The sequence below is a fragment of the Puntigrus tetrazona genome, chromosome 5, assembly GCF_018831695.1.
Source record: "Puntigrus tetrazona isolate hp1 chromosome 5, ASM1883169v1, whole genome shotgun sequence".
NCBI classification, from domain to species: Eukaryota; Metazoa; Chordata; class Actinopteri; order Cypriniformes; family Cyprinidae; genus Puntigrus; species Puntigrus tetrazona.
This window is the reverse complement of record NC_056703.1, coordinates 448,330-462,688: the sequence shown is the minus strand read 5'-3', so window position 1 is coordinate 462,688 and position 14,359 is coordinate 448,330. Positions and strand designations below refer to the sequence as shown.

The 14,359-nt window shown below is 38.1% G+C and overlaps 2 protein-coding genes across 2 annotated transcripts; both read right to left on the bottom strand.

The window, feature by feature from the left end:
* Nucleotides 1-409: 409 nt before the first annotated feature.
* Nucleotides 410-8,607, bottom strand: LOC122345394 (UDP-glucuronosyltransferase 2A1-like). Its single transcript, XM_043239497.1, has 8 exons — nucleotides 7,862-8,607; nucleotides 5,600-5,601; nucleotides 3,922-4,546; nucleotides 3,451-3,599; nucleotides 3,049-3,180; nucleotides 2,783-2,870; nucleotides 2,387-2,609; nucleotides 410-1,538 (listed from the first exon to the last, which is right to left on the bottom strand). The coding sequence occupies exons 1-8, from the start codon at nucleotides 8,568-8,570 to the stop codon at nucleotides 1,253-1,255; spliced, it is 2,214 nt and encodes a 737-aa protein (XP_043095432.1). The 5' UTR covers nucleotides 8,571-8,607; the 3' UTR covers nucleotides 410-1,252.
* A 2,716-nt stretch (nucleotides 8,608-11,323) lies between these two features.
* Nucleotides 11,324-12,521, bottom strand: tal2 (T-cell acute lymphocytic leukemia 2). Its single transcript, XM_043238314.1, has 2 exons — nucleotides 12,266-12,521; nucleotides 11,324-12,170 (listed from the first exon to the last, which is right to left on the bottom strand). Exon 2 carries the CDS (start codon nucleotides 12,153-12,155, stop codon nucleotides 11,826-11,828), a length of 330 nt encoding a protein of 109 aa, XP_043094249.1. The 5' UTR covers nucleotides 12,156-12,170; nucleotides 12,266-12,521; the 3' UTR covers nucleotides 11,324-11,825.
* Nucleotides 12,522-14,359: the final 1,838 nt, after the last annotated feature.

Below are 14,359 nucleotides of genomic sequence, written 5' to 3'. Positions count from 1 at the left end.
GGCTTGTACTGTAGCTATGAGAAAGCTATACCATAATGCTTTCACGTACATAAAGATCGCTGGCAGACAGAGGAAAGAGTCGAGCAGATGAAACCTAGGAGCCATCCCCATGTCAAGACTGTAGTGCTTGATAAAGTTGTTTGGAGAGGTACAAATATCATCCAATGACTGCTCTGTCAACATGGATCTTTAATGCTCTTTAATGCCCTGATTGCAGAGATCTGTTGGCAGAGAAAGTCTCATGATTGTCAGATAGACTGTGAGATAATCTGTGTCCAGACTCCAGCCTCAACATATACTGCCCAGTCTAATTATTAACCTAGTATATAGATTTTAACAAATCATGGCACTCATAAATCAATAACGCACTAGGGTGAAAGGTGGAGGCCAAAGAGAAAGGCAAAGCAGGTTCATACACATACCCTTTAATATTTGTTATAAAAAACACTCTTTATCATATATATATCGGAATTCATGTGCATATTTATACATTTGCTATACCTTATGTATCTCATTCATGGAGACAGACAATTTTTCATGACATAACTGCGTATTCTGCATATTCATAATTTTGCACTACGATAACAGTCCCAAGTTCTGATGAGGTTTATGCAACATATTATCTTCATACAGTTGAAGACAAAATTATTGCATGGACAGGAATGGACTGCGAGATTACCAGCCAATAAAAAAAATCCACTTCTGAAGAAAAGAGCACGCTAGACTGATGTTTAAAGGACAACCTGGAGAAGAATTCTGCATTTTAGAAACTAGAGCTCTTTGGCCATAGAGATGTCGCCCGTGTTTGGAGTAAGAAGAGACACGGGCAGCATCTAAAGAGGGAGGAGTGTATGAATGTTGTGAGGAACTCCTCAGAAGAAATGCCTGAAACTTGTGCTACAGAGCTACAACAAACGACTAAAGGCTGTAATCAAGAAAAAGGGACACAGCACTGACTATTAACATGAGAGGGCTAATCATTTTGCCCTGTAGACTTTTTATTCTTTTTGTGTTACAATCACTCCAAGCTTCCTAAATAAAGTATTATGTTTAGAAATGCTGTGTTGAAAAAACGTCACTCCATTAAACAGCAATTATTTTTAATGAAATAATGAAACTATTTCATAGGGGGCTAATAATTTTGTCCTCAACTGTATGTCGTTGCACACAGACATTTGTGGAAAAAACTGGCATTACCAAACTGTACAGCATTCTATGAACTGTATCCATTTTTGGGTCATTCAAAACTAAATCAATCACTCTTTTTGGTTTTCCTCTTTGATCTAAAACAGCAGCACATTATGAAGACTTTGCACAATTTAAAGAAGACGTAGAGGACTACAGTCAGGACAGTGATGAGAAAAGCGAACACATCCAGACAGTGGTACTGGTACCAGGTAAGATTGTGGGCCTCGACACGCAGGTGTTTAGCTCCTTTATGACGCATAACAAACTCAATCCAGAACACAGCCTCATCCAAAGGCTTCACTGGTCTGTCATGATGAATCCTGGACAAACGCATGGCGTTCTCTTTATAGCTGAGGAGATGAAGACAAAAAAGTCTGTTTGTGTTGTATAGTGCTTATGAAAAAAAAAACTTATAAAACGGTTAGTTCCATTCCTGGATTCTGATTGGTCAGCAGCTGTGTTTATTCACTATACAGCACGCTATGACTGCTTCTCCCAACGGTTCTGTGTATCACTGAGCAACCCCCTGAGCAACATATCGATTTCAGCTAAATTAAATATTTATTTATTTATCAAATGAAGTGACCCCTGCTGGCATTATATTGTATCTTTCATCTTTAATTTTGAGACCACGTCCTTTCCCGCTGCGCCGCGAATCGGTCTGTTTGAAAAGTAATAGACGGAAAGCAGACGTTATGTCATGCTGAGAGATAAGTAGATGTAAATATCATGTGTGGTGTTAAAAATAAACGAAGCAGGGGATGATAAGCTATTCTCTGTTTTTATTTAAGCTCCATTAGATGAAAGGCATGTTCTAAACATTCACTTGCTGTTTGTTTACTGTTGCTGCCAGGGACTATTTTTTAGCGGAAGGATTGCATCTAACGAACTTGCTTAAAAAACGTACATTTCAATACACATATTTTTACTTTTAATATTTATTATATAATAAATTTATTGTGTGGTAAAAAATTTTTTAAAAGCAATAAGGTACTCAAGGCAGTGCTGTATTCAAGGCTGAAAGGGTTGCAGGCTTCGCATTCGTGCCTAATAACGCCCTTCAAGCATGTTTTAATTAACGATACAACAACGACTAGTCCCTTATTGCTTACATAGAGCACTCAAGATATCTAGACTGACGTCTAGAGTTCTGTTACGTACTGAAACCACTTTAAATCTGATGATATAAGTCACTTACGAAGAGTTTTTAATGACGGCATTGAGTCCATCCACCAGATCTTGTGGCTGGGTGGTCTTGATGTTGTCCATGATAACAGCAGCCCCTCTGGCCTTCACATGAACCAAATTATCAGTCTGGTCACCAAACAAGGGGATCCCGACCATTGGAACTCCATGATATATGGCCTCATATACGCCGTTAGTGCCTCCATGAGTGATGAACGCTCTGGTTTTGGGGTGACCTGAATCAGGAAGAAAACATGGACAAACTGAAGTCATCATTACATTAACACACACAGCAGTATACAGACAATAAGCAAGAAAAATACTAATTCAAAAGTATAACCATGAGATGTTTGATAATTTAATAATTATTTTTTAAAAGTAGCATACAATCACAAATTTTAAAACAAACCCAATAAATCATTCTGAGGCATCCACTTATAGATTCTGGTGTTATCACCAAGAGTATCTGGCTTCTCTCCATTATATCTCCACAAGACCTGCAAGACATTTACACAACCTCACTCTCAACTGATCAGCAGATGACAAGCTCTACTTCAGTACATGTGGATGTTTAAATTTAATTGTGACTAAATTTAAGTAATTTAAATGATATCAAGAAATAGTGCTTAAGCAGTTGGAATATATGGATGAAAAGATGCAACTGTGATCACTAACCCTCTGTGGAATCTGTGCCAGTGCGGAGGCGATCTTATTGCTCGTCTCTTTGGGCATTTTGTCTATCATAGACCCCAGAGTGAAGACCACAATCCCATCATCCCCTGAGCTCTGTACAAACTCCTCCATGTCCTACAAAAAGATATCATGAACTTAAAATATGAGGTGAAAAGTTAAAGTGTGATTAATATACTTCTGCAAAATATATGCTGTCTAGGGTACAACTGCCAGCAGTTTTCATGTAAATAATGGCACTACTACCATTGCTAAAAGCAGTTAGTAAATTGGTTAAAAAAGTCTTTGATAACTTCTTATGGACCTGTAGGTGTGTTTTATGAAAATCAGATGTTTTTTTTCTTATTAACAGCAAATGAGGTAGAATTTTTTAAAAGACAGACGCACCTCTGGTAATGGTTTGGCAGGGGTGCAGTGAAGGCCTCCAACATATTTGAAGTTGGGCACGAATGGCCGAGGAAACTCAAAATCCCAGTAGGTTCTGATTAACCAGATATCAGCTTTACCCATCATCTCACAATATGAAGTGGGCCGTCCTGAAATGAGGAATACTTTAGACATGCTTAATACATCTTGCATCTAATGCAAATGTCAGTTTGCACTTATTTTGTCTTTTACAGTGTTTGAAGCAATGTTCTGATTTTACAAGATAAGCTCTTATCAGCTGTATTTGTGTGCATGTTGATTACCTTTGTGTAGTAGTGCACCTAAAAAGCAGAGTCATGTGCTTTTTAATATTTGGCCAGCAAAGCCTGCTGTTCCAGGGGAATTATCAATGAGTTTAAAACTACAGAAGGTACATGACAGAATTTATTTGTCAATTAGCCTACCTTTCTCCAGAGCCTTCCTTTAACTCACCTAAATATTCAGTGTAGTAGTTGTCAAACTTTTTCCATGCAATAGTGGAAAAAGGATCTAAAGCCAGGTAGAAGAGCATATTGATGATTCGCTCTGTGAAGCTCATCTTATCCGTGAGTTTGCTCATGGCTCCAGGAACAAATGATGGAGGAGCTGGTATCTGACCACACATCCGCTCTAGAACATGAGCTATGGAGAATCGGAAAGTATAAACCAAGGGAAGATTTAGGACTTCAGCCACAATATCGCTGCACGGATACATCGGATCTGACAGAAGAACGTCAAACTTTTCCTTCCGCAGTTTGTCTATCAACTCTGGAGATTTGAGAATACCGTCACAGTACGACAAGGATATTTCCTGATGTTTGGAAGCAAGTTCGAAGAATTTCATTTGAATCTGTAATAAGTTTAACTGATCAGTCTCGTACACTGAGAAATGAAGAAATTCATCAAGAAAGTTTTGCATGTCCTGTGCAGTAGCAGTCACATTGAAGTGCTGGTAGGAGAAGCGATCTGATTCTTTGGCTTTCATGAAGAGAGCACCGTCCGGCACCAGCACAGTGACATCATGCCCCCTGTCAATCAATGTTTCTAACACAATCTTCAGATTGATCCAGTGACTGCCCTCAGTATACCAGACTAAAACATTCCCACATTCTGCGGAACCGAAAACAGCGAGCAGAGAAAGAAAACAGACTACGAGTCTCATGATTGCCAGATAGACTGTGAGATTACCCGTTTCCAGTCTCAAAATGTACTGTCTGCTAAATATTAACCTAGTATATAGATTTTAACAAGTCATGGCACTCATAAATCAATAAAGTCTTAAAGGTAGAGGCCAAAGAAAAACGTAAAGCAGTTTCATAAACATATTTTTGTTATTAGTTATTTATCATATGCTTCATATTTATACATTTGCCCCACCCTCATTCATTATAAAAGAAAACTTTCAATTCTCATAATTTCTGCATGTTCATAATTTTGACAATGTGCATGAGGTCCAAAGTTTATTTACCATTTGCTCCTTATATGGACTCCCATATAAACCAACTTTGTATAGAAAGAAAGCAAATGTCCATTTATTGTCACTTATAGATTTGGGCAGTCATGGATTGCATCTTTGTTATATATTGCACTTGCTGGTTTACATTGTGCCTGTGAATTATAGTGTTGTTTTTTTCAGCAGTTTGGACTCTCATTCTGACAGCACCCACTCCCTGCAGAGGATCTGTTGGTAAACAAGTGACTTAAAGGGATAGTTCACCCCAAAATGAAAATTTTATGTTTATATGCAAACCATAAGGGCATCCAAGATGTAGGTGACTTTTTATTTAGTAGAACACATTTAGATATTTTTAAGTCAAACCGTTATAGTCATATCAAACTCTCTTTAAGTCATGTCACTTGGCGGCCATCTTTAAAATGCCTCTCTGGCATCCAAGTGCAACTCCTGTCTCTTTGTATTGGGAAACTTCAAATTCTTCCAAACTATTCAATAAGCTTACACTTAAATTTCATATTTGAAATCACCAATGAAATCTGACAACAACTGGGTAATAATTGTTGTTTTGTTTCGTTTTATTTCAATTTATTGCAAAACAACTGTTTGGAAACATGAATTAATTGTTACACCAAAGTAAAAAAAGAGAAATTTTGTGAAGAATCTACCATGCCTAACATCTACAGTTTGAACGAATGGGATAAATTTTTGTAAGTCAGAAAATCAATCACTCTTTTTTGCTTTTCCTCTTTGATCTAAAACAGCAGTGCATTATGAAGACTTTGCACATTTTAAAGAAGACGTAGAGGACTACAGTCAGGACAGTGATGAGAAAAGCGAACACATCCAGACAGTGGTACTGGTACCAGGTAAGATTGTGGGCCTCGACACGCAGGTGTTTAGCTCCTTTATGACGCATAACAAACTCAATCCAGAACACAGCCTCATCCAAAGGCTTCACTGGTCTGTCATGATGAATCCTGGACAAACGCATGGCGTTCTCTTTATAGCTGAGGAGATGAAGATAAATACTCTTATATGTGTATACTTTGCTGTTCATCTATCTATTGTGTTTGCATTGAATATTAATGAGGCAGACAGCACAGAGCCTTCAAAATAAGTCTTGTCATAGTTGGACAATGAAAATCAGCTCACGAGGGATCATTAATGATGGCAATGAGTCCATCCACCAGGTCTCGAATCTGCATACGGTTGAAGTCCATGATAACAGCAGCCCCTCTGGCCTTCACATGAACCAAATTATCAGTCTGGTCACCAAACAAGGGGATCCCGACCATTGGAACTCCATGATATATGGCCTCATATACGCCGTTAGTGCCTCCATGAGTGATGAATGCTCTGGTTTTGGGGTGACCTGAATCAGGAAAGAAAACATGGATAGAGATTATGATTATTTAGTTTGACAAAAAGTAACCAGTAGGGGGGCTATATAGTTTTATGTAAAAATGCCTGAACCATAAAACTAAATGTATAATTCAGTATCTATAGATATCATATTTTTTTCTGACATATAAATACACAATCACAAATTTTAAGACAAACCCAATAAATCATTCTGAGGGATCCACTTATAAATTCTGGTGTTTTCACCAAGAGTATCTGGCTTCTCTCCACCATATCGCCATAAAACCTGCAAGCAAAACAAAACCCATTTATACAACTACATTAACAACTGATAAGTGTATACTAAAAAAGTAGCTTAGTAACTTAAAAGAAGCACTAGCTGACCTGCAAGGACTGAAAGCTTATACTTTTTTCCTCTTTATCAAGAAGCAGGGTTGATAAAATATGGAAAGAATAGAAAAATGTGAGAATAGTAAATAACCTTCTGTGGAATCTGTGCCAGTGCAGAGGCGATCGTATTGCTCCTGTCTTTGGTTATGTTGTTTACCAAGGACCCCAGAGTGAAGACCACAATCCCATCATCCCCTGAGCTCTGTACAAACTCCTCCATGTCCTACACAGAAAAAGGTGGTCAATAGATTTTCCTTTTGCTGCAATGATTTAAATACCAAGTACTACCTATAGGTTATAAATTCTCAAAAATAAAATTTTGTATTTACTATAATCCAAAGAAAATGTTTATCAGTTATCAGTTATCTATCAGTTGAATATTAAAATTTCCTCCAACTTTAATAACCCCAACTCTCAGTACTGTCTCTGAGAACAAAGGTACGGTTTGTCAGTTTTCATGGCACATATATGAAAAGTAAACTTGGTGAACTTTTCACTGAATCATCCTCTTCAAGATTAAAGGCATACTGCAACCAAAAATAAAAATATGCTAAAAATGAACTCACCCTTATTCTATACAAGATGTTTTTTTTTCTTCAATCTGGAGATTGCATTTTATCGCAGAGCTCACCAATGGATGTTTTTGAATGAACTATTCCTTTAATATCTGGTTGACATAGCAATGCGATACAGAAATATCATTCAGCTAACTGTTAAATCCCTTACTGTTAGTAAGCTTACACCAATGGAAATGAAAAGATTGACTGACTGTAAATGATTACTAGATATATTTTTTGGAATTGTTATTAGTTTATCATGACTACCTGTCAAGATTACTATGCTTTTTTTGGCTTTTTCTGGTGTCATGATGCAAAGCATGTGTCTCATGAATTTTATATCTTGCACTGGTTTTATTTTACAGAAAAAAGGGGAAGACTATTGAAAAGACAGACGCACCTCTGGTAATGGTTTGGCAGGGGTGCAGTGAAGGCCTCCAATGTATTTAAAGTTGGGCAGGAATGGCCGAGGAAACTCAAAATCCCAGTAGGTTCTGATTAACCAGATATCAGCTTTACCCATCATCTCACAATAAGAAGTGGGTCGTCCTGGAATAAAAGATTACTTCAAACAACAAAATCAAATTTTTTCCTCCATGCCCATCCCTCACTAGAGTATTTAACTCACCAAAATATTCAGTGTAATAGTTATCGATTTTTTTCCACAGACTAATGGCCATAGCGTCTTGAGAAAGGTAGAAGAGCATATTGATGATTCGCTCTGTGAAGCTCATCTTGTCCGTTAGTTTGCTCATGGCTCCAGGAACAAATGATGGAGGAGCTGGTATCTGACCACACATCCGCTCAAAAGTGTTAGCGATAGAGAACCGTAATGTAAATACTAAGGAAATGTTCAGCTTTTCAGCTAATGCCTCACTGCATGGATAGATCGGATCTGACAGCATGACATCAAACTTCCCACGCTGCAATTTGTCCATCAACTCTGGAGACTTCAGAGTACCATCACAGTATGTAAAACACATATCTAGGTCTTTGGAGAAAAGCTGGTAGTATTTGATATAAATTTGCAATAGATTTAACTGTTCCATCTCATACATTGAGAAGTGTAAAAAATCCTCAAAGGAGTCCTCTATGTCCTGTGTAGACATAGACACATTGAAGTGCTGGTAGGAAAAGCGATCTGATTCTTTGGCATGCATGAAGAGAGAGGCACCCGGCACCAGCACTGTGACACTGTGCCCTCTGTCAATCAACGTTTCCAACACGATCTTCAGATTGATCCAGTGACTTCCCTCAGTAAACCAGACTAAAACATTCCCACATTGTCCAGTGCGAAACACAGTGAGCAGAGAAAGAAAGCAGACCAAGAGCCTCATGTTTGCCAGAGACAGAGTGAATGATCGCTCTGTCCCGCAATCATATACTGTAACACTCTGTATAATTATTAACACACAAGAGCAAAGTCATGGTTGAGATCAATCAATAAAATGTTCATGGGAAAGGTCTCTACTGATTTAGCTAAAATAAATAAATAAATAAATAAAGTAATGACAACCAACAATAATTATGCTGTCTTATAAAGCAATAAAACACACTCTTGGAACCTTTATTTTGACAGGAGAACATCTTCATCAGTAAAATTTATGACAATACCAAACATGCCTGATTTGATATAAGAAACAATGTTTCAGATTATCCAATTTTTCCCCAATCCAAAATGTGCTAGCTCTTCTTCCTCTGTAAAGTTACAGCATGTTGCTTTTTGAAGTTTACATTTGCCTAATCTGATTACGGATCATTGGATTGTCAGCGCGCCATAAAAAAGTGCTCTAGAGGAGAGAGCCTCTGTCCGGCCAACAATGAGCGTCCCTGCAGCCAGCGATGCACCTGCCCGCACTCCAAGCAGCTCTCCTGTCTCACACAGATAACACTTTCTACCCTCTCCTCCATGCTTCCTTTATTTTTAGGGGGGGGGGCAAATATAAGGATTTATGACCCCTCCGGCCCCCTCTTTTGGAGACGGGGTCTCAGACAGAGTGGGAAAAATTTAGCATGCAGCATGTGAATTGGTTTAGACGTATAAAGAGATCAGGGCTAATCGGTTGGCAGCAGAGACACTTGTGCATTCAGCCTCTTTTCGGGGAGGGCAACGGAGCGCGGGAGTGAATGCATGTGAGAGAGGGAGGGAGCCAGAAGCCCATGATCTGCTCCATTGTGATAACAGATTTAGGCAGAGTGTGGGGTTCCGATAAGGAAAAGCACACTCAATAGAAGATTAGCCGCATACTTGGAGTAGAACAGTGAAGGAGAGGAGGACACTTGGAAAGAAGAGGAGATGTGTTAGTCATGCTGAAATGGATTCTGTTTATTATTTATTATTAATTGTTACTCTCTTTTCATCACATTAACATTTGCTTTAAATATCAGTTGCTGCGTAACGGAGCTCCAGTCTAATCTTAGCTGGTTTATCAATTTAAAGCATGGAACAGCGTAATATTTAGTAATGGACACTCTTGTCAAGACAAATTTATTCACAAAGCAGCTTCACAGAAAATCATGACGCTAATGTCGCTAATGTTAGTGTATTATATTAGAGATGGGCGATAATATAGTTCACATCTTGCGACGATACAAGCAATCACGTTGAGATTATTTTGTCCTACATACAGTATATTGCTTGCATGCCAATAAAGTTGGACATTTTTATGAATCCTACTGTATAGGGAGCTTGGTAATTTATTTTTGGAAATATAGTATTGTAATGTTTGTAATGTATTTAGTAATGTAATGTAAGTTATTTGTAATGTAAGTTATTTAATGTAATGTATTATATTTCTATATATCCAACTTTATATAAAGAGCTGGGTGATAATATAGTTACATTTGCAACACAATAAAAAACCCAGACACTTTAGATTTGCTATATAGTATATATTGCTTTACGCGAGTGTACTGTTGGAGGTAATAAACAACCCACTAGAGCTGCGCGATAATACAGTTTACAGTATATATTCTCATTCATGCAAACACTGTTAGTAGATAGTGATAGTTTGAACGTTATTTCAACCGAAAGGCTCTAAATAAACATTAGCGACCATTCACACACTTGCCAGACGAGCTTTGCTTTTCCGTGTTTGGTTTTAGGATCACAAAGTAGCTTTTTTTTTTGTGCGTTTGAGGTTGTGATTGTGTGTTGCGTTAAATGGTGATTAGCGCAGAGGGTCGGTCAGCTGGCTAAAGTAGTATGAACAGCTGCCTCTGATGACACTAACACAGCTAAATGGAATTTTACACTTTAGGTCAAATGTGGTCTATATAGAGTAATAGAAATGATGGATATGCTTATTTACAGCGTTTGCATGCATTTATCCCAAATCATCTCATAATAGGTTTAATGTCATTAAGTAAAGGCCAGTCATATTATACACCAAAATGAAAAAATAAAACATTTGCATGGGGGATATCCCCCGTATTACATTTTCCTTGTTAGTACATTTAAAATTACATTCAAAACAAAATTAGGCTTTATTTTCACCATGCAAAATGTAATTTATTTTTGTTAGTTTTGGGGTGAAATATCACCTCGTTACACGTATGTAGACAATTATTTATATATATATGTATGTGTGTGTAGATACTGATAGTATTAGTACCGATGTACTAATACTACTCATTTTTGAAATTAGCACTAATGCACACACTCTTCTACTTCTGTGCACCTGACTGGTCACTAGCGAGTGTGAATTTTGACTCCAAGATGACCTCTGGCCTCGGACCAAAAGTTAAGCTGTGCCTACAATCCCCTCTCTCATGTGGCTTGGACACTTCCAGAGGTCATCGCTATGGTCACACAGCTCTTAAACAGCCTCTGCAGTGAACAATTATCTGACCACGGCATGAAAGCCAATCAGACTCTTCAGAGCTGACCATTACATGCACACCGTACAAACCAGTTACAACAACAGCCACTTTAAACCCAAAGGTTTAGTGAATATGCAGATGTTGTTTTTTTTTTAGGCATTTTAATATCCAACAGACTAATAAATTAATGCAATAAATAGTTTCCAAGGAATGTGATTATTGAGAAAAAAAAATTACACTTTTGAATAATGAATACACAAAAATAATCTTTGGCAAAAACATATTTTGTATTTGTGAACGCAGAATAAACAATAACATTTTCCATTTAATAAATTACAATTTAATGTACAACTAGTCACATGTGCTGAATCCACTGAAAGCATAAATAATAAATAAAATACAATCAAATAAATTACAGTTTCATTTCTGACTTCAGTCTCAAGCAAAACATTCTCGAGTGTTAATTCAGTCAAGGAAATTAAATGACATTAATACTAAAAAGTACCAGGGAGATTCTTCCAAAGTGCATCCTTGATCATGCATATGTTGTTTAGGGTTCCTGCTCAATTACAGCAGAACTGGTGAATAGAGTTTCTGGGTTTCCACACATCATTTGTTTCCAAACTGCGTGGAAGCAATGAGCGATTGTGATGTCATCGCGAACATTCCGAGTTCCAAAAATCCAGCTTTGTCTCTCCACGGCGACGGAACTTTCGAAAACATCACAATCACAGAATCCTTTCATAGAACTCTGACACACGGGTTTGGTTCTACCAGGCTTCGGAACTGTCACAGCTGGAGCCGGGTGAGGGCGGGTCGGTGTCGCTGGTCCAGGTGCGGTCGGTGCGTAGGTTCTGCATGTTACCCGTGATCAGTGTGAGGAGCGCGGCTTGCGAGTGAGCCGACGGCTCTCCTCCCTGGCTCTCCAGCAGAGTCACCAAGAAGTTGATGTAGCGCATGGCCAGCCGCAGGATCTCGTTCTTGCTGAGCTTTTTTTCGGGAGGATGCGTGGGGATGAGTTTCCGCAGCTCTGCGAAGGCTGTGTTGACGTTGTGTTGGCGCCAGCGCTCGCGTGTGTTGGTGAACACCTTCCTGGTCATGATACTGCGGTACTTCTGTAAAACGTAAAATATCATTAGCATATCATTGTCTGAATGTTAGGAGGAAAACGAGAAGAATTCGGTTAATGGCGACGAGTAAAATCACTTACCACTTTCCGTCGACTTGAAGCTCTACGAACGTTGGAGCATCAGGCGCAAATTTAGAAAATGAGAAAAATAGTCCAGATGGCAGGTAAAAGCAGCAACGTGTGTGTTTAGGAAAGATAAAGAGCTGTCAGGTAACTGCAGTCCGTCCTCTCACTCTCAGCTCTCTGACACGCTCTGAACCCTCGAACAAACTCCTCGGATGGAAAACAGGGTGAAAGAGAGCGAGGATGTGAGGGAGGGGTGGGGTTTGGCTTGTGCTTCTCATTTTTATAGTCATGCCGCTGTGTGACGTCGCAGGGTGTGAGTGGTGAGGGGGGATTTTTACATCTGCCATTAATGCGTTTTAATTGATTAACATAATGCGTCATGTTTCCATTCACGGCTATAGCATCTGGGGGCTAAATACAAAGAAATCCAACTTTTTACCAGCTGAACATGAAAAAAAGTCCAGTGTTTAAACCAAACAGGGTACATTAATTTAAAATAAAAAGCTTTTGTTTCATGCATCACGCCCTGAGCTTAATCTTCAATTCACAACAGTGTCAAAATTTTTTAACAGTCTTAATAAAAAATACAAATACTATAAAATATTAGATGTTACAATAGTATACTACTATAAATATGAATGTAAATATAAATATATACTTAATGCTTTAAATTGCATATTTTAAATATTTCATAAATATTAGAACATTTACATTTTGTTAATTAATACAATGTAATTACTATCTATAAATTACATCGATGTACAGTACTATCAAAAACGATATAAACATTTGTAAAAAAATATGTAAAAATGATCACAAAACAACTATATTAATTCTAAAATAAAAAAATTACATTAAACTGATACTCACACACATACACAATATAAAAATATCAAGTATAAACACAAAATAGATGAAAAACAGATGACTCAAAAATCATGTTTTTTTCATTGTGTATTCTAATTAATCTCAATCAGAGGTTGCAGTTGGGTTATTTTAATTAGGTTAAAAAGAATTTAAAATCAGAGCTAACTAACAATAAAACATAATAAAAAAAAAAATTTTTTTTTAAATAACCTGTTTTTGCAAATTAACTCTTCATTCTTTGAAATAGACTGCTTGTCACATTAACGCATAGCTCGAACATTTTGCTTTTTAAATAGTTTTGACAAATATTTTAATCCACCAAATAACAGGTCAATATATTTTGCAGATTATCCACTTTCTATTCCTTCTTTAAAAGGCAACTTACACATCTTCCCGTTGCACATCTGTTCTAATAACCCTAATAACACTTAACGAAGCGCATCCGCCTGCATATACCATTTTTACTGTTGTTAGTTTATTCATAATCTCAACTCTTCCACATTCAGCCCATCGGGAAACAACAGAAAGGACAGACTATTCAAAGCAGACTTATTGCCTCTGAGCTCTAACAAATACGTGGCTGTTGTACAAAATGTGTTTCCCTCTTTTGTTGGGATGCTGGATGTCCACCTGCTAACAGATCTATTACGGCGACTCTGTCCAATAGTGAAGTGACATCATAATGAAAACCTTCCTCTGATTGGATGACGCGGTGCCAAAAAAGCCCACAGCATATTCACCCTGACAGAGTAATAATATGGGTTTTGTCTGAATGATGGTAATCTTGTTTAGCATGTCCCGGGGCTTCACATAAATTACACTAGGTTATGACAGAGGCAAGCTTGTGGATCAGCACATTCTTCGGGGGCCAAGGTCTCCGAAGCCCCCTTTCGCTCTTTCCCGAACCCTCAACCTCCCTTCAGATCAAAAGCTGGTGTCTCGCTGCAGCAATTGTTGCGTTAAAAGTCTCTCTGAGAATTGTGGGGGATTTGCATAATGGGATTATGCAGGGATTAGGAGTCAGGCAGAGGACAGACACAGTTAGGACGGAGCTGAATCCACGACTCCATTCATACGGAGTCGACCGCTCAGCACACCCTGCACCTGCAGAGCTGCCTTTCAGATCTGCCAAAAACTTCAGCGACACGCAAACCTGCCCAAAACCAAACTCTCTTTAAACTTCTGACCTACCTGAGCTGGACAGAAACTGTGCTGTTGTTTTTTTCCAGATGGCGATGCAAT